General features: G+C 43.7%; 2 protein-coding genes across 2 annotated transcripts; one reads left to right on the top strand and one right to left on the bottom strand.

Annotated features, from left to right (window-relative positions):
- Positions 1–668: 668 nt before the first annotated feature.
- Positions 669–5,370, bottom strand: ROMO1 (reactive oxygen species modulator 1). The gene is made up of 3 exons (XM_027442906.2): positions 5,236–5,370; positions 2,622–2,752; positions 669–861 (listed from the first exon to the last, which is right to left on the bottom strand). The coding sequence occupies exons 2-3, from the start codon at positions 2,750–2,752 to the stop codon at positions 753–755; spliced, it is 240 nt and encodes a 79-aa protein (XP_027298707.1). The 5' UTR covers positions 5,236–5,370; the 3' UTR covers positions 669–752.
- On the top strand, positions 5,335–18,560 carry NFS1 (NFS1 cysteine desulfurase). Its single transcript, XM_027442905.3, has 12 exons — positions 5,335–5,505; positions 5,736–5,852; positions 6,473–6,556; positions 8,033–8,185; positions 9,216–9,309; positions 10,986–11,120; positions 12,387–12,544; positions 14,129–14,234; positions 14,398–14,479; positions 15,835–15,918; positions 16,040–16,129; positions 16,771–18,560. The coding sequence occupies exons 1-12, from the start codon at positions 5,335–5,337 to the stop codon at positions 16,832–16,834; spliced, it is 1,338 nt and encodes a 445-aa protein (XP_027298706.1). The 3' UTR covers positions 16,835–18,560.
- The last annotated feature ends 1,175 nt before the right edge of the window (positions 18,561–19,735 follow it).

The raw sequence follows: 19,735 nt of genomic DNA, 5'->3' as shown, positions 1-19,735 counted from the left end.
AGCTCGTCCTGACAGGACAGCTTTGCAAAGATGTTGCTCAAGGTCTGACAGAGTGGGTATCCCCCATGGCAGGTGTGACTTTCACAAAGTACCTTCAGCTGTCAGGTGGTGAGAGCTTTTTTCCTGTTTGTACCAGTTTGTGATTTCCAGCTCCAGCAGCAGGAGTGTACCTGCAGCTGTTCCTCGCTGTGCCTTGGCTTCTTCCAGCAATTCTGTGCCTTCAGGCTGGAGGGAGGAGCCTGAGCTATGGCAGTTTGCCCACAGCAAGTTGCAGAAGCACTTGCTCAATACCCCTGCCAGCGGCTGGGTTTCATTGCTCTCTGTAAGGGAATTTGCCCCAGAACAAGGCATGAGATGATCACGTTACCTAGAACTTGGGAATAGGGTCAACTTCAACTATTTATGCAACAGAAGAAAATTTTGCAATAGGAGTAAAATTTGACCGTTGTTCTGAATTAACCACAGAATAACTCTCCTAGGCTGGGGAAGGCATCAATGAAATAGGTTGGCGGCACATACGCGAGCTGCCCAAGCAGCAATTCTCATTGTCATGGGCAATTGTCATGGGAGTAAGAGAAGTGAGGAAAGCAGAAATTCAGTAAAGAGCACATCTGCAGAAGGAAGCTACAGCAAGAATGGTGCTTCACAATTTCATGAAGAGCACTCAATTCCAGGTATCTAAAGACTTTATTATGGTACAGAGGAGGAATGGCTGGGCAGGGACACTTCAGGTTAAAAACCCAAGCTCCAGATTAGCAACGGATTCCCATGCCTATAGCCATGAACGTCCCAAACGTCCCACCGCTTTGCATCATCGTTTTGCCAACTCCACCCATCAGCTCTCGTCCTCGCATGCCAATCCTGAAATAAAGAAAAACACAACAATTATGTAAAAGCTGAAGCAGACAAACATTAACAGCAGAAATCCTCTGGTACAACCAGCTAAGGGCTGCATGAGAGCCCAAATCCAATACCTTGCCTTCAGGCTAAATTTAAAGCAATGCCCCCAGGCTCTGTCAGGAGACCAACTGCCTGACCCTCCACAAAGAAAACTGGAGAGGGTTTCTTTGGGCACTTCAGGGGCTCTTCCCAACAGTCCTTGTGCATTTTCTGCAGTGGTACCAGCCTGATGCTGTACCTCCTGCCACGTCATTGCAGTGATCAGCAGTGTTGTGCTGTGACCTGCATCTGGGTCCTACTCAAGCCAAACCGTACAGGTATTTCCCCCCAGCTCCGCCAACCACTTCCCTTCCCTGACTCCACAAATGGATGCACTTCCAGCTGCGGGACAGGTTGCAAAGAATGCATAGATATTGGGAACAAGGGGAGCAGGAGCAGCTTTGACTGCCAGCACCCCAAGCATACTTATTTTTGGGGGAAAAATGCTTGGTGCTGTCCAAATATTTGACTTGCTAGAGAATAAAGAGATCTTAACTGGTGTATCATCAGCCCCTCTAGCTTCAGTGGCGTTATTTTCAGTACCATCAAACTATAAACCATTTTTTAAACTAACTGCCTACTTACCACTGACACAGTATTTTTAATGCAAGAGAAATTCAAAAGGCCTGGAAGTGCTCAGACACACTTCTGTTCTCCAGTTTACATTTACTTAAGGTTGGACCAATGCAAAAAAAATAGTTTTTCTCGGGAAACTCCAGTAACATTTGGCTTCTAAGTGCTGCAGTGACTGTAGTGTGTACGGAATTGCATACATTAAATTTTTGAGACATGGAGATTTTCCCCAAAAATCAGTACAGTAGAAGTAATGTAGCTGTATCATTCAAGAATGACAGAACTGCCACTGCTGCTTCTTCCTACCTAAAATCTGTATTTTCTACGAGTGTTGTACCATGTACAAATATCTTCCAGGATCTGAGAAGGATCAGAACGCTTTTTAAACCATATCAGATCAGGTTTTGTGCCTTTTCCTCCTTTTTAGGCTCACTACCAAATCATCAGTCATGTTTAATCACAGATTAAAAATCCTCAAGCACAAAGAGTTCTACAAAATGCTAAGGCACTTATTCCCTTTAATGGACAAAGAGTGCCAAAACCAGTCAGTGAGCAGCACAAGAGCTAGCAGCGCAGCAGTGAGCATTTTGTTTCTCCATGCTGTTACGCTGGATAGTGAGGGAAAGGTGGACTATTGCACCACAGGGTTGTGCCAATGACAACCACCAGCTCTTGCAATCATGACTCCAGGTAATTAATTGCCTCTGTGCATGGGTGCAGGACGCCCAAGCCAACACGGCACAAACACCTGAGAGCCTGCAGAGTACCTCAGACAAGCCTGAGAGCTAAGACATGGCTACATGTGGATCTGCACTGAGAATTCACCCAGCTCCTCTTGGAGCAGCATTTTGACAGCTCAGCAGTGCTTCCCAAAACAACCTCCACCACAAGTGGCAGGGAAAGGTCTGCGTAACTGTGATCCACTTGTACACAGTTACGGGTGGTACCTGTCCATCCCAGAACAGGCCAACTTCATCCACGGGCAAAGTTTCATCTCTGTGACAAATAAGAACCAGACCTGTGCCTCCCATCCTAGCCCAGAGCAGGAAACATTTCTCCCTGGCTGCGGCTGTCGTGCCCTATCCATGGGAGCCGTTTCTGTGGCATACCTGAGGCAGGAAAACGTGCCGAACAGCGCTCCTGCTGCCATGCCCACAGCAAAGCCCATCATGAAACCCATCTTTACTCTGTCAAAGCAGCTGGGCTGTGATTGCCCGTACGGGCCCACGGTCACAGGCATCTAGAAAACAAAGCACACATACAAGAAAAAACACAGATGGATTTACTGCCACACCCCACACACTTCTACAACCAAACTGGGCTGGAAAGCGGCAACTGTGAGGTCATGGAATCATTGAATGGCTCGGGTTGGAAAGGGCCTTAAAGATCATCTAACTCCAGACGCCCTGCCGTGGGCAGGGATGCCACCCACTAGATCAGGTTGGCCAAAGCCCCATCCAGCCTGGCCTTTAAAGCCTCCAGGGAACACCACAGCTTCTCTGGGCAACCTGTTCCAGTGCCTCACCCCCCTCTGAGTGTGAAGAACTTCCTCCTAACCACTAGTCTAAATCTCCCTTTTAGTTTAAGATCTCTCCCCCTTGTCCTATCATTACCTACCTAAGTAAAGACTCCTTCTCCATCTTTTCATAAGACTCCTTTTAGTACTAAAAGGTTGTGATTAGGTCTCCCTGGAGCCTTCTCTTATCCAGGCTGAACAGCCCCAGCTCTCTCAGCCTTCTTCATAGAAGAGGTGCTCCAGCCCTCTGATCATCTTTGTAGCCCTCCTCTGGACTCGCTCTAACAGGTCTACGTCTTTTTTTGTGCTGGAGCCCCAGACCGAGATGCAGGACTCCAAGTGGGGCCTCACAACGGCAGAGCAGAGGGGCATGATCACCTCCTTCCACCTGTTACCCTCTCCTCTTTTGATGCAGCCCAGGATGCAGTTGGCCTTCTGTGGTATCAACCACACCTCTCAGCTTGGCGGCATCTGCAAGCTTGCTGAGCATGCACTCGATCCCCCTGTCTATGTGGTTGATAAAGATATGAAACAGCACCGGTCCTAGGGACAGACCCCTGAGGGACACCGCTCGTCACCAGCCTCCACCTGGGCACGGAGCCGTTGAGCACCACTCTGGGTATGGCCTTCAGGCCCATTCCTTATCCACGGAATGGTCCACGCACCAAATCCACATCACTCCAAGCTGGAGATCAGGATGCCATGTGGGACCGTGTCAAAGGCCTTACACAAGGCCAGGTAGAGGACATCGGTCGGTCTTCCCGTGTCAACTGACTCAGTCACTCCATCCTAGAAGGCCACCAGATCGGTCAGACACAATTTGCCCTTGGTGAAGCTGTCCTGGCTGTCTCGGAGCGCCTCCTTGTCCTGCGTGTGCCTTGACATTGCTGCCAGGAGGGATTTGTTCCATGATCTTCCCAGGCACAGAGATGAGGCTCACTGGTCTGTAGCTCCCCAGGTCTTCCTTTCTACCCTTTTTTAGAATAGGAGTGATGTTTCCCTTTTTTCCAGTTACTGGGGACTTCACTTGACTGCCATGATTTTTCAGATATGATGGAGAGAGACTTGGTTACTATATCATCCAGTTCCCTCAGGACCCTGGGATGCATGTCATCAGGCCCCATAGACTTGTAGTTGTTAAATTGCATCAGGAGGTCCCAAACTTGCTCTTTCCTTACGGTGGGAGGGACTCTGCTCCCCCTGCCCCCACCTAGAGGTTTGGGGTCTTGAGTGATGTGGCCAGTCAGGCAGCAGCCATGGAGCCGATCGACCCTGCAGGTGTCCTGGGTCTGGCTGGGATGGCGTTAACTTTCCCTGCAGCAGCCCACACAGCGCTGTGCTCTGCACTCGTAGCCAGAACAGCAGTGGGATCACCCCAGTGCTGTGCCTGCTGCTGAGCAGGGCTGGCACAGCATCGGGACTCCCTCTAACCCCCAGAGCCAGCAGGCTGGGGGTGGGCGAGGTGAGGAAGGAACATCACCAGGGCAGCTGACCTAAACCAACCCAAGGGATGTTCCATACCATGTGGGGTCACACTCAGCAATAAAAGGTGGAAAGAGGAAGAAGAGGGGAAGGGTGGGCTCCTGTTGTGAAAACGTCTGTCCTCCCAAACACCGGCTACATGCATTGAGGCCCTGCTGCAAGGACGTGGTCGAGTATCGCTCGTTGGTGGGAAGCAGAGAGGAATTTCTTTCCTCTGCACTTCCACACGGCCTTTGCTTGTTTTTTGTTTGTTTGCTTGCTTTTTCCTTTCCCCCTTTCTCTTTTTCCCCTTTAGTTAAATTATTTAATCATTAATAAACTTCCCCTAGTAATTATTTTCCCTTCAATTCAACCATCCTTATCTCAACCCGTCAGCTGTTCCTTTCCTTTTCCTCTCCTCCCGAGCAGGGGCACTCAGGGAGCTGTGGCGGCGTCCAGCGGCCCAGCCCGACAGATCCACCACAGCAGGGGGCTCGCTCCGGGGCCCTGCCCGCACCGCAGCCGCTGTGTTTTCCGCCTGTTTTTCCCTCACTTTTCGGGATTTCGTCACTCCGCTCCCCGAGCCCCGCTCCCCGGGGAGCCCCCCGTCAGCGTTCGCGCCCCGGGCAGCTCCTGGCACCGGCGCGGCCCCGCTTCTCCCCCCACCCCCGGGCCCGCGCCGCAGCCACCTCACGGCGGCCCCGACCCCCGCGGCCCGGCCCGGCCCGGCCCGGCCCTGCCCGTACCTCGCCGCCGCCCTCTCCGCTCTCCGCTTCCGTCGCTGCCGGGACGTGGGCGGAAGGGGCGGGCAGGGCCCGGTGTGTCCCGGCACAGCCCCCTCGGCCATGCTGCTGTGGCGGCGCCTGGCGGCCCTGAGGGCGGCCCCCGGCCCCCGGCGGCTCTCGGTGGCGGCGAGACCGGGACCGGCACCGGCACCCTCTTCCCCAGAGCCAAGCAGCGATGGCGAGGGCGCCCTGCGGCCGCTGTACATGGACGTCCAGGCCACCACCCCCCTGGTGCGTGCTCGGGCCCTGGCGCTGCGGTTTGCGAGGCCGGCGCCGTCCTCCTTCTGCCGAGTCCCCGTCTCCTCCCCGTCCCCTCCCCGGCCCAGCGCTGTCCCAGGCCCTGGTTGGTGTCGTCCTTTGTGGCACCTCCTGCTTCTCCTCAGAAATCCCTCTTTCTGCTGTGTTTGTTTGAAGAAATGCGTGTGTTTGCTCCTTGTCGCTGAGCAGTTTGTGTCCTGCAGGATCCCAGGGTCCTGGACAGCATGCTGCCCTACCTGACAGCCTACTACGGCAACCCACACTCCCGGACACACGCCTACGGCTGGGAGAGCGAGGCCGCTGTGGAGAAAGCCAGGCGGGTGAGTGGGGGCTCCAGGCAGCCCGTGGTTTTCCTGCTGGCGAGGGCATCTGGTGCCAAAAGACGATCAAAAGCGGTGATGATTCTGTGATAAAGCCTTTTGTGTGAGTTAGTCGTCTGCAGGCTGGATTGGGCAAATTCCTTTCCTCTGTGTTGAGCTATTCTTTGGCAGACGTATTGAAAGGAAAAGCAGTGATATTAGAGCAATTTGAAACGGCAGAAAGCAATACCTCAGGCAAAGATGCCTCAGAATTTTGGGTCTCCTGAGGGTCATGAGTGTGCTGCTGCAGTAAGGGGACTAATGTCCTCATTCTCCTGGTCTTTGATAAGTATTTTTGTTGTTTATTTTGGAAGCAGTATATACTGTTTTCTTGTGTACTTATTTTTTTACGTTAATTTATGACAGGCTAATGCTTAATGCCATTGCTAATAATGATTATGAGCTTCTCGTGTATTTTGTATTAATGGAGATGATTGTATCTGCAGCATAACTTTGTTAGATGCTAGTTGTGACCCTTCTGAGACTCTAAAGTGTATTCTTGAAAACATTTTGACTGTGTTATGGTATGGTGAATTCGTTGCATTTTATAATAAATCAAATTTGCATGTTTTTTTCAACAGCAAGTTGCGGATTTAATAGGAGCTGATTCAAGAGAAATTATCTTTACTAGCGGTGCTACAGAATCAAATAACATGGCAATTAAGGTAAAAGGTTTATGCTGATAGATATTTTGTTAAAACTATACTGTTAAGAACTGTGCACATCTTTCAACAAATTAAACCAGTCCTCTTCAGTGTTTTCCTAAACTATTTGGATGAGGACTTGAAGGTTTTTTGAGCAAGTTTGCAGACGGTACCAAATTGAGTGGAGCTGTTGACTCTGTCTAGGGGGGCGAGGCCTTGCAGAGAGATCTGAACAAATTAGGGAGCTGAGCAATCACCAACAGCATGAAGTTTAACAAGAGCAAGTGCTGGATTCTGCACCTGGGAAGGGGTAACCCTGGCTATATGTACAGACCAGGGGATGAGATGCTGGAGAGCAGCCCCGCAGAAAGGGACCTGGGGGTTTTGGTTAACAGCAAGCTGAACATGAGTCAGCAGTGTGCCCTGGCAGCCAGGAGGGCCAACTATATCCTGAGGTGCATCAAGCACAGCGCTGTTAGCCGATAGTGGGAGGTGATTGTCCCACTTTGCTCTGCACTGGTGCGGCCTCACCTTGAGTACTGTGTGCAGTTTTGGGTGCCACAGTATGAGAAAGATTTAAAACTGCCTGAGTGTCCAAAGGAGGGCTACAAAGATGGTGAAGGGTGTAGAGGGCAAGATGTATGAGAAGCAGCTGAGGTCCGTTGGTGTGTTCAGCCCAGAGAAGAGGAGGATGCAGCTCCCTTCCAAGGGGAGCAGAGGGGCAGGTGCTGAGCTCTGCTCCCTGGGGACAGCGACAGGACCTAAGAGAGCAGCATGGAGCTGCAACAGGGGAAGGTCAGGCTGTACCCAGGACATGGTTTTGAGGACAGTATACAATACTCAATGTTTTGGTTTCTTCTTGGGGTTAGGGGCTGTTTTGTGGTAAAAAAGCACCTCAGTGTTCCACCATTGGCCCAATGATTCACTAAAATTCTTTGGGTTTAGTTTTCCTTTGTCATGCTGATTTAAAATGCATTTCCATTGAGTCTGAACAAAACTAGTTCGTGTGGCTTTTTTTTTTTTTTATTCAATTTTATTTTACATGGAAGTAAAACATACACTTAACTTATGTGCACCAAGTACAGCTCTTTTGTTTACATAATTTAAATCTTTACAACAAAACAGTGGTGGTGATTGCAAACTTTTCTTTGCTAAGATTGTGTTTTAACCTTTAATCTAGAGTCTGTGGTTGTTCAGAGGTCTCATTATATATGACTCATAACAAATTTCTGAAAAGTGCTTCTGTTAATAAGCAGTGTCAAGAATTTATATCTATTAGCATTTCCATAGGCTTTTTTTTGAAGTGAGATGCTGTAGTGCAACAAGTACTCATGAAAGTATCTAGTATGAATTACAGCTCTGTGCATTTCACAGTCAAGATTGCATTATTTTTATAATATCTAAATAGCAATTTCTTGTTTTTGTGCATTTTATATAAAGCTTGCTCTCTTCGGTGTTGTAACAGCAAATTTCTTGTTCATGTATTGTGCCTGACAGGGTGTCGCAAGATTCTATAAATCGAGAAATAAGCACATCATTACTACGCAAACAGAGCACAAGTGTGTGTTGGATTCTTGCCGCTCCTTAGAGGCAGAAGGTTTTCGTGTCACGTATCTGCCTGTTCAAAAAAATGGGCTGATAGATTTGAAGGTAGGTTATTTACTGACAGATGGTGAAAATGGAAGATCTTTTTGCTTCAAACTGGTGCTGAAGAAGACCTTGTGACCCCTGAATAATAAAGAGAGAAAGGATGATAAATAGCACACCGTAGAAGGAGAGTCACAGTCAAATTTGTGATGGCTGTAGCAGGATTTTCTGTTCTGTCGTGTGCTCTAGATGTTTCTCAACCAGAGTCCATTCCTCATCCCAATCTGCTGGCAGTTGTGTCCATGTAGGTAGAACTGTCACATACCCTGTGGGTGGCTGCTGTGGAGCGGGATTTGATAAAAGAGTTAGTGATGAAATTTCATGACCTGAGCTGCCCAAGGCATCAAACACAATGACTGCGAAGCTCCCTTCTGGTTTCTGTCTATCAATTGACCCTTCTGGGTATAAGGGCTGCAGTCCTGGGATTTAGAAGTGTGTATGCTTATTTCATCAGTTGTGTCCTGTAATACAAGTCAGCATCAGTTTTGCTTGTAGGCCTGTCATCTGGCTTGGAGAGAGTTTGTGGGGATGTGGAGGGGAGTGATCAGGCTGGCAGGCACAAAAGTGTTAATTAAGTTTTATAAGAACTTTGCTGGCAGACTCCTCCTTTGTGTGATATTTTTGCGTATATGGTACAATTCCTTTGTAGTCAGCCTTACTTTGTCTAGATGTGGGTTAAGATGGCTTGTGGGTGTTTAATTCTTAAAACAAAAAATAGTTCATGGAATATACAAGACACGTGGCAAAAACTTTTGCTGACTTGATCGCGTCAGGTGGCTCTGTGCATACCACGGTTAGGATATGCAGAAATGCAGTTTGTCACGCTCCTCTTCCTGCAGGTATCCCATGTTTGTGTGGATTAGTTAAACATGTTCAACAGTCACTGGGTCTGTTTGTCAGAAGCCACAGGGATTGTTGACTGTGTGCTAGTTAGGGGGCTGGTTAAGACTTGCTAGCAAAATGGATGTGTGCTTCAAGAATCTTTTGCTTCTGCTTTTAGTCATAACTTCTGTCTGCTTGAATATTTCATCAGGAGCTGGAGGCTGCGTTCCAGCCAGACACGGGTTTGGTTTCTGTAATGACTGTCAATAATGAAATAGGAGTGAAGCAGCCAATTCATGACATTGGTAAGTAGATGCTTGCTTCCAGAGGATAGCTAATGGCACTTTGCTTCATTTTACTTATTTTTTTTTCACAGAAAAATGCTACAGAGTCATGCTGATGTAATACAGTTAAGGATTAAGTAATGTGCTGTTCCAAATAAGTATTTTAAAAGGGGAATAAGTATAAAATTCAGTAATGATTATAGCCTTGTAATAGAGTGGCTGCATTGTTTCCAGTGTTATTCTGAATTTCTGAAATGTTCTGAACGGTGGTGAGGCATGGGAACAGGTTGCCCAGAGAGGTTGTGGATGCCCCATTCCTGGAGGTGTTCAAGGCCAGCCTGGATCAGGCCCTGAGCAACCTGATCTAGTGGGTGGCATCCCTGGCTATGGCAGCGGGGCTGGAACTAGATGATCTTTAAGGTCCCTTCCAGCCCAAGCTATTCTATGATTCGATGCAGCTCCCAGGATCCCACTCTGATTGTGTGATAAGAGCTTCTGTGACAGTGACCCCAAAACATCCTCCCTGTTCCGTATTAAAGATGTCCTTTTTTAAGATGTTTGAGTTTGTAGGCAGGTTTTAGGCCTTGGTGCCTGTCCTGCATGATTCTGGCAGGTGTTGTTTTGCCAGGCTGTGGCAGCTGTCCTGTTGTGCAGCTGTCTTTCCTCTTGCTTAACTGCTGCCTTGGTTTTTTTCCTCTTTAACCTTTATTGCGCTCAAGGCAACATTTTCTTGGTTTTCAAGGTTACATTTCTTCACTATAGAAAAGTAATTGACCATCAGTTAATTGTTTATAGCTTTGAGGACTCTATTTTCATTCTGTGCCTGTGCTCTCAAGGCCATTACGGTTGTCCCACATTCAAATGCCAGTGTTCTGATAATGCCTTGATAACAAGTTGAGTAGGCCAGGACTAAGGCCTTGCAGAGTAAGCCTTGTGAAGGTTGTGGCCTCGTATTAGCAGTAGTAATGCTGTTCCTGCTGGACCACAGGGGGCCAAATCTGTTGTGCAGAGAAGTCTGGAATGCATCTGTGCAAAGTATTGATTCTATGGAAGATGAGTTACGAGTTTTTTGATGACAAGAATAGTGAATATTTAAGTTCGCTGCCTATGAACATTACATAATTCTGTCCCTCAGGGTATTATCAGGCTTGAGTCAGTTCAGATGTGGGTCATCAGCGTGTGTTCAGAGAATGGTTTTGGAGCTGAGTATTGTAAAACTTGGAAAATAGAGCAAATGGCATAAAAACACTTGGCAAGAATGAGCATGCAAGTAAGGCTAGCTTGTACTGGACTGACAGTGAGAAGAAAAAGAATCAATGTGACAATTTTAATTTTGTCCAGCTGTGGAGTCATCTGGGGAAACTTAGGTGTCTAGTTTGGCCATTTATACTTAAACAAGGCTGTGCTTTGATAGGTCTTCTGAGAAGTGGGATTGTTTCCAAACCCACACCTTTTAACTATTCAACTGAAGAAATACACTTTAGTGTTACCTGCTGACCTACCTAAAACTGTGCCCAGCTAGGCGCCAGCTAGAACACTTTGATGTAGTGTAAAAGAGATGTGAAATACACATTTCTTCCTTTGTCACCTCAGAATTAGTCCCTTTTATAAACTGATGCTTTATTGGAGTTTTTGGAATTTTAACAATTAGATGAGATAATGTGTTTTTCTTTCATGCTTTTGTGTTTTTATTACAGGTGAGATCTGCCGTGCACGTAAAGTTTTCTTCCACACAGATGCTGCGCAAGCAATTGGTAAAATTCCTATGGATGTGAACGACATGAAAATTGATCTAATGAGCATCAGTGGCCATAAAATTTATGGGCCCAAAGGTATTTATTGAAGAGCTTTTCTGAAGATTTGTAGTTCTCATGCTTGCCTTAGAAGGTAACTACATGAGTGTATAACCTAAGCCTGTCTGTGACAGTGACTATTGCTACTCAAACTGTAGAAAATTGTTCCAGAATGGGTAGTGGACTGACTTTGGAGTAGTTCAGGCAGTGCTGTAAGGCTAACAGCTGTGATAAGTGGATCTCATACTTACTGGTTGTGAGGTGGCTTTGTTGAAAGAAGAAATGGTGTCTTATAATGATGGCAGCATTAGGATGAGTGGCTCTTCAGAAGTCATCTGCATGGTGTGAAGCAGCTTTGATACTGCAGTGGTTGAAATGAAATCACAGTGCTGTAGGGCTACGTTTAAATCCAAGTGTAACTTGCAACATGGAGATCAAAACATTAAGTGGAAAGTTTAAATTCTTGGTGATTTTGGTCATCTTCTATACTGAATTGCTTCTTCCTATCCATCCCCTTTTGTGCACCTTCCATGCAGAATGGGGTTTACAATCCAGCTAAGGGTTTTGTAGCTGACTCTCAAATACTAAAAGTTTAGCTATTATTAGCTATTGCAGTCCATTTAGTCTGTAACACTTCATGTAGAAAGACAGAAATAACTTTGCTGTATTCCGTGTGCTATTCAGAAACAAAAGGCAAAATGATTTCTTATTTTTTCAATATACATGTATAGAGCTGAAGATGTAACTCTGGACAAGCATTATGTTTTCAAACACTAACTTTGGACAGGTGACAGACAAATTTTCCCAACTTCTTATGACCAGAAGTTGCAGCCATTCTTCCTGTGGTGACAGTCACTGGTTAGGTGTATGCCAAAGCACATGAAGGTGTGGAAATCAAGTTTCTAGGTGAGGAGACTTGTGGGTTAAATTAGGTGGCTGTAAAAACTGCCTCATCCAATCTGCCCGTTGGAGATCAGTGCCACTGAGAAACATACGGACTGGGGGATTAAAGGCTGGAGTACCAAGTCTTTAGGTGCCTCAAGTATGCTGGGAGAAACCGAACTTCTCCCATGTCTGAAGCTCTGGGAGCCTGACTTAGAAGGAACATGAATGGTGGGAACAAACCTCATTTTCTAAAAAATACTGTGCTTCTGTATGCATTCACTACATTTTTCTCCAGTGAGGTGTCCAGATACATGTTTGCTGTGGGAACAAGGAATGTTTCCAAATCCTGGGAGTCCCTTCTCCTAATTCCAGAACTGTGCGTGTATACCACATAAATCCAACTGTTTTCCTTGTTTGAAGGGGTCGGTGCTGTCTATGTTCGCCGTCGACCGCGCGTGAGACTAGAACCCCTGCAGAGTGGGGGAGGCCAGGAGAGAGGACTGCGATCTGGGACTGTGCCCACTCCGTTAGCAGTGGGCCTTGGGGCAGCGTGTGAAGTGGCACAGCAAGAGATGGAGGTATGTGGGAGAGCGTTTGACCTGGACGACTGAAAATAATATAACAGGGCCAGCTGGATCTTAGGTTCCTTAGGTCTTTTTGTGTCCTTGTGTGTGAACTAAATTTGATTATCTTATTATAACATTAAAAGTTTTGGGATCTTGAAGTGTAACTGGAAGTTGATTTTCAGCTTTCTTAAATTCCTTTTTTCTTGAAGGGGTTTGAATTTTGTTTTACAACAGATTTATAGTTGGCTGTTTTAGTGAACTACAGCTTTAAGTGCTTGTGTTTGTTTCTCTGTTCTGCCCCAATGTATTAGCAGCCTCTCTGAAGCTGAACAGATATGTAATATATATTGGAACAATAAGATTTTCAAATCAACTATTCCAGCCTATTATCTATTGTACTGGATGATCTTTAAAGGTCCTTTCCAAGCCAAACCTTTCTATGATTTTGTGATTCTGTTAAATGTATTTATGTTCAAGTTTACTGCAGCTTTGCAACTAAAAATGTTACGGTGTCTTCTTTTTCTTGGTCATTTATATGTAAAATATATATACCTATAACCTATGTAAAACCTATATACCTAACCTATATAAAAGGTTATTTGCTAGACCTGGTGTTTAAGGCTCTGCATGCTGCTGTACCTGTTTATGCACCAATGCATTCCTCACAGCTGGAACGTAAAAAACATTTAAATACTGCCAGTGGGATACATAGGCTAGGATATCTGTACAAATCAAATGGAGGTTTTTCCTGGGAGGCAGGCAGAGATCTTCTATCTGAGCTGTGTGGTTATGGAAGCCTTGTTGCTGGTGGGAGAGCTTGCAGAGCCTGAATTTTTGAATTCTACAGGAGCCTCAAATCTAGAATCTTTTTCTAATCTCTGAGAATTTTGACATTAAACAAACAAACAAAAAAGTCATATTTGAGAATGCCTTATTTCTCTTCAAAGCTTTTTTGAGAATGTGACCAGGCGATTATAAACAAATATGAATTGCACGTGTGTATCTGACCATTTCTGTACCCTAGAGCTGATACTATACCTTACTGCTTTTTTAGTGTAAGTGACCTCAGGCTTTAGTTTAGAATGAGATTATGCTCATGGGCAGTTCTCATTTAGGAGGTTATGTGTTGTAAAGTCACATTATGGTTGGGTTCACAGTAATATGTGAGTGTGTGTTGTTATGTAATACAGTTTGAGAGCTTCTAAGAAAGTAAGAGACACTTTTACCACAGTAGATGCACTTTCTTGCGTTGCAAAATAAGTCATTTTTTGTATTGCCTAACTTGTCTTTAAGCGCAAATAGCTTGCTGTGTTTACAAAAGACAATTTGACAATTTGTGTGTTTATAGATCTTTCTGAATGATTTTTAATGTTTTTGAAGACTGAAATAGTTAGGATCAAACTGGTAATATTCTCTTTTAAACTGTCACTAGAGTACTGAAAGCTTTAAGTTTCAAACGTGTTCTTTCCCCAGTCTAACCAAATGCAGCTACTTCAGTCTACTCATGGCTGCTCATGAACTGTTTGAGTGAGCTCAGACATGCTAGAATTAGTGATCTGTTGATTTTTTTGCTGTCTTTTCTGGTTTCTTTGCTAGTATGACCATAAGCGAATCTCACAATTGGCAGAGCGACTGGTTACAAAAATAATGAGTGAAGTTCCTGATGTGGTTATGAATGGAGATAGAGAACATCGTTATCCAGGTAACATTAGCAGAATCCTGACCCTATTAGCTGGCTCCTTGTTGTTAATGTCCATGAATAATGGAGATTAGCCACATGCTGTGCAAGTACTGCCATGCAGATTTGCTCTAGATTTCTGTTGCTGGGAATTCTCCATTTTTCTATTTCATTTATTTTTATGTAGGATGCATCAATTTGTCTTTTGCATATGTGGAAGGAGAGAGTCTTCTGATGGCTCTGAAAGATGTGGCTCTATCTTCAGGGAGGTAGGTGGAATATGTAGGAAGGAGAGCAGTGTCTTATAGAGAAATGAATGTAATGTCTGCTGTAAAGTTACTAATAGGGAGTGGTCTCCACTGTGCCCTGTACTTTCTTGTTTGGTTGATGAGTCAGCCTGGCATTGACTGCATTCTGAGAAAGTGTTTCTCTTCAGTGGCACATTGCAAAGGAAGGTCAAATGTATTCATCCTAAAAGCAAAAAAGCAGAAATTCCTATCTGCCAGCTTTGCAGATTCGTTAACTGTGGTCTAAGTGGCCTTGACTTGTAGCTGCCAGTGACACTTGCATTCTAAAGGCTACCATCATTTGATCCACTACAGCTTCTGTCCTTCAGCAGGATTTTACACAAGTGAAATTTTCATATAACTAGAATCTAGTGAGTCTGGACACATATCTGAATTAAATTAGTTAATAGTGCCAAAGTTTAATGCAAAAGTAGAAAGAAAATTTAATACACTCTTACAGAGCTGTGTCGACTCTACAAGAGTGACCAATGACATTTCTAAGACCAACTTCATGCTTATGATGAAGTTAATGAAGTGTAAAGATGCCCTCCTTTCCACACCTTTTGAGAACAAAGCAGTTAGAAATGCATATCTTAATTAGAAATGTGTTGACACTATGAACAGAGAGAACAAGTTTTCACATGACTGTGAAGCCCAACACTTCTGTCGTGTTAAATCTCTTCTGAGGCTCTGCTTTGTGCACATTTTTAAGCAGTCCTATGGTTTGTGCTGCACGTTGCTACCTGTGAAAATTAAGTAACATGTAACCAGTTTTTCCTACTGCTTTGAGGTGGAAATTCTGCCTCCTGACTTTATGTAGCTATATCATCTTGTTCTATATTCCTCTGTGCACTGTTTTTCATTGACAGCAATACAAATCAGATAGCAATTTATAAAGCCTTTTTTTCTTTTTTAATGTGCCCATTTATAGGTTATCATCTGTGGCTATTTCTGCCTTGGCTCTTGTCTTCTTTCCACAGCCTTCACTTCAGCTACCTCAGTCTGCAATACTACTGCTTCTGTTTGGCATTGTGTTAATTCTTAGAACATTATTTATGCTCTCTCTTCTTTCCTCATGCTCCTAACTTATTACCCTCAGTCCCTTCTAATGCATCCCCTTCTGTACTTTTTCCTTAGCAGCAGAAATACCACTCTTCTTGCTCCTGTTGTTCACTCATAGTTTCCAAAAGGCTGGGGAACCTGCTATATAGGTTATTGTAAAGATTCACAGCAATATTGAATGTCTGTAAATGACCTGTTCTTTGTTGGAGATTAGTGAAACATAGAATCTGTGCGTGGATAGAAGTGTGAAATTGACCTTTTTTCCCTTTCCTTAGTGCTTGCACATCAGCTTCTCTGGAGCCTTCCTATGTTTTGCGGGCGATTGGAACAGATGAAGACTTGGCTCACTCCTCTATAAGGTGTGTGGAGTGGTCTTCCCTGTTGCTTCCAAATATGCTTCTTTTCTGCTGAAAGTATGTGGTGGTTTTGTTTCACCCATCTGTAGGCACACTATTCCAGTTCTTAATGTTTCTCTTTTAGATTTGGCATTGGTCGTTTCACTACTGAAGAAGAAGTAGATTATACAGTGCAGAAGTGCATCCAGCACGTTAAGAGGCTTAGGGAAATGAGGTGAGCCATCCTCTTATTGAACTTAAAGGCTTTGTAGGTATGATAATCATTTGAGGAATTGGATTTAGTTGAAAGTAATTGTTTATTTTAAAAATCTGTCAGTGTCCCTGTATATAGGCAAGTAGTATTGTCAGAGTATGTAGTGGGCCAGATCTTAACAGTAGCAAAAAAATTTTTGAGCAAACAAACGTTTTAACCATTTTTCTCCCAGATCCTGCCATTGTCAAGGAAACAGCGTGAGTAGGGCAAGCGCATAGGGTGGTTACCTAGAATTTTCTAAGCTAGGGGTGGTATTACTGTGTTTATGTATTTTGTTTTATTTTGGGAACACTGAAATATTCCTGATTTATCTGGCCATTATCAAATAGGAGGGCTCAGTCTCTAGGAAGCACATGTACTTTATGCCTAAAATGCAGGAAATGAGCTGCGGCACCTGCCCTCTCCCCTTTTGTATTTTGTCCAAGGGTAGCACATGTGAAGCTCACTGACCTCCAGAAGGGGAAGATAGATAGATAGATAGATAGATCGATCGATCTTAATTTTTGTGTAGTTGATGAAATTGCCTGTTTGGTTATTGTTTTTGATGTTGTCGTCCAGTGAATTTTAGATTTAGATAACATTCATTTTTCTCTTCTTCACAGTCCTCTCTGGGAAATGGTGCAGGATGGAATTGACCTCAAAAGCATTAAATGGACGCAGCACTGAGAACACAAGCTCTATCCACTGAGAAAACAAGCTCTATCCTTGGACTAGATGGACGTGGATTAAAATGCATTTTCTGTACATTCCTGAACAAAAATCATGCAGCACTTTTCTGTTTTCTTTTTTTTTGTCACTTGCAATTTAGATGGAAAACTGTCTTTTCTGGTAACAGTCTTAAAAAGCCAAAATGAAAGAAGTCTTTATTCTGGAGAAAGGCAGGATGATATCAAACCCACTACATTTATATTTACCCACAGAAATTTATGCTGAGACATAATTTATTTCGAAATGTATTTCCTAATGTGAAAAATGAGATCAGCGTGTTACTCCTGTGTTTGTGGAATTCTGGTGAGAGGTTCCTTCTCAAGCATCCTGTATAGCCATTCTGCTTGCAGTACAGACCTGTTGGCAGGCCTCCAGTTCATTTTGTTTGAGGCGAGTACCCCTACAACTGCAGATGTTTTTGTGCTGCTTAAATATTTTGTGAAATTCTCACACAGTAAGAAGTTCAGTGTTTCTAGAGGAAAAGGATGCCTCAGTGTGACTAGGTGCCTTCACAGTTAAGTTGTATGTGGAGTTAAGATTTTTTTTTTACCAAAAAACTGTGTTTTGCTATTTTCTTTTTTTTGGGGGGGAGGGGAACTTGGGTGATGCTCGCACAGGTCAATGTGCATTAATCCAAATTTTAACATGTTTCAGTGTTACAGAACTTAAAATACAATGATGATGCACTTTGCTATCCCTTCCGCTGTGTTTTTTTCAATGCAGTTTTTATATAAAAAGGAAAACTTGAATGACTGTGAGAGGGGAATATGCAGAATATGTCAGCTTCAGTTGCAATACCAGTTTAGTTGGAACTTTGGCGGTGGTGGTGGGGAAGCACATGAAGTGCAGTGTTTTCCGTGTTTTTTTGTTTTGTTTTGTTTTGTTTTCATTTGTAGTGAGTCCTTTGCCATTACTTTGCTTATGGACACTTGGCTTCTGTCACTTTTGGGGGCCTTGCTCAATTGAGCCTGGGTGTTTTGTCTTTAGATAAGAACATCTGGTTCTGGATTTCTCTTTCCATGCCAGAGTTTACTTCTGTCATATCTGAGACTTCCACAGGAATCCATGCCCTGCAAGTGATGGGGAGAAGTGTCTGTAAAATGGGTTTGAGATTAATTCATATCAGTGTTTCTTCTTTCTTATTTTTTTGATGTTTCCAGTAGGAGACTTAACCCAGTAATCCGAAGTGCCTTTGTATCAGTTGCATAAGCAGACAGCTCTCAGATCGGTTGGTTGATGGATGCTGTAGTAGCTGTTGAATTTAATATACCTTATAGACAATATGTCACCAGTTCTGGATAGTTTCTGCGTTGAGGAAGAACCGCTTTACATAGAAGCTAAAGCTAAGTCTCACGGGGTGGATTGTATTACAAAAGCTTGTTTGTTTTTCTGTTACCAAGGACAGATTTGGTTGTTTGTAATGTGAAGCTAATCCTGAATTGTTCTATTTGAATTTATCAGCTTTAGCAGCTTTAATATTGTAAGACTGGCATATTATGTTTCATCACAACATTTTTAAAACTTCCATATGTGTAACTGGATTTTAGAGGTGTTTGTTTTATATTTTATCCTTGCGCCATGTATGGTTTCTGGATTAAGCATGTAATAGTGTGCTTTGGAACTATATGTTTATGAAATTGTTCTTTGTGTTTCATGAATGATAAAAATGCAGATAACACTTAAACTTGGCTACTTTCAATCTCTGTTAGTGACTGTAAACTTAGAGTAATATCAAGAAAAAAGTTTAGGACACTAATTATTTTGGGGGGATCTTCCTTTCTGGCTGTACCTCTGCAGCATAATCATTAAGTTGCTAAGTTGCAGCCTCCCATTAGAGAGCAGCGAAAGATAGACTCCTAAGTTTTCTGTGAACGCTTATACAAGCCCTTTCTGTCATCTAGTTGACATTTGACTTTTGATGAGTCACTCCTCTCAAACTTAATGTCCAAGCTGATCTAATATATTTTTTAAAACTCACACAGCCTAGTTTGTGATTATTTGGAGAAAAGGGAACTCAAATCTTGAAGATCCTTAGTGCCTTTTATATTTGAAATATTAGTATATTAATGCTACATGTAAAGGTTTGGGCAACACATTCACACTATTAACTAATGTTTGTTTAAATATGCTTATAGGTCAAGATGTGTAAAAATAATGGAGATAATTCTCATGAGAGAAATACCAAGGATGAATGTTTAGTTCTAAACCAGTGAATGCAATTAAAGCTTTTTGTACAGGGAAGTAAGCTTGTTTGGAAGCGGGATGTTTACAAATGGAACCACTTGTAACCTGAACCACTTGTAACCTGTGGGGCTTTGTGGGCTTTTTTGATGATTAATTGCAGCCATCTGCAGGACATTAATAATATGAGCTGAAAAAGGTGAAGATTTAGTGTCATCGTTCTGTGAGAGTCATAAAAATTGAGGCAGTAACAGACAGGAATGAAATAAACTTTCAGTAGTATAAGATAGTTAGGAAATATGCGAGGAAAGCAAAAAAAAAAATAATAAAAATGCCCTTGATGGGTTTTAGCACTTCTAAAAGCTGACAGAACATACTACCTAACTACAAAAGCAATGTTTCTCCAGGAAGGCTAATACAGAAGTAGACAGTTACCCGTTTTAGACTTGTGGAGACAGAGAAGAAGAGGGTAGGTTAAAAGACTTGTTGACAGTGCTATACAGCCAGCCAAAAGCTGTTACTGGGAATTTTAAAAATGACAAATTAACATAAAAGTTCTCAACACAATATTACCTCATTTTGGATCCCATATCTGCCTGATTAACTGGACTGCTGTTCTCTGCTGTGACTTAAGTTACTTTCCAACTGCTTTCAGGTCGAATTGGTTTTGCTAATAGT

Source organism: Anas platyrhynchos, chromosome 21, assembly GCF_047663525.1.
Source record: "Anas platyrhynchos isolate ZD024472 breed Pekin duck chromosome 21, IASCAAS_PekinDuck_T2T, whole genome shotgun sequence".
Classification (NCBI taxonomy): Eukaryota; Metazoa; Chordata; class Aves; order Anseriformes; family Anatidae; genus Anas; species Anas platyrhynchos.
Note: the sequence above shows the minus strand (reverse complement) of the source record. Positions and strands in the feature narration are given on the sequence as shown.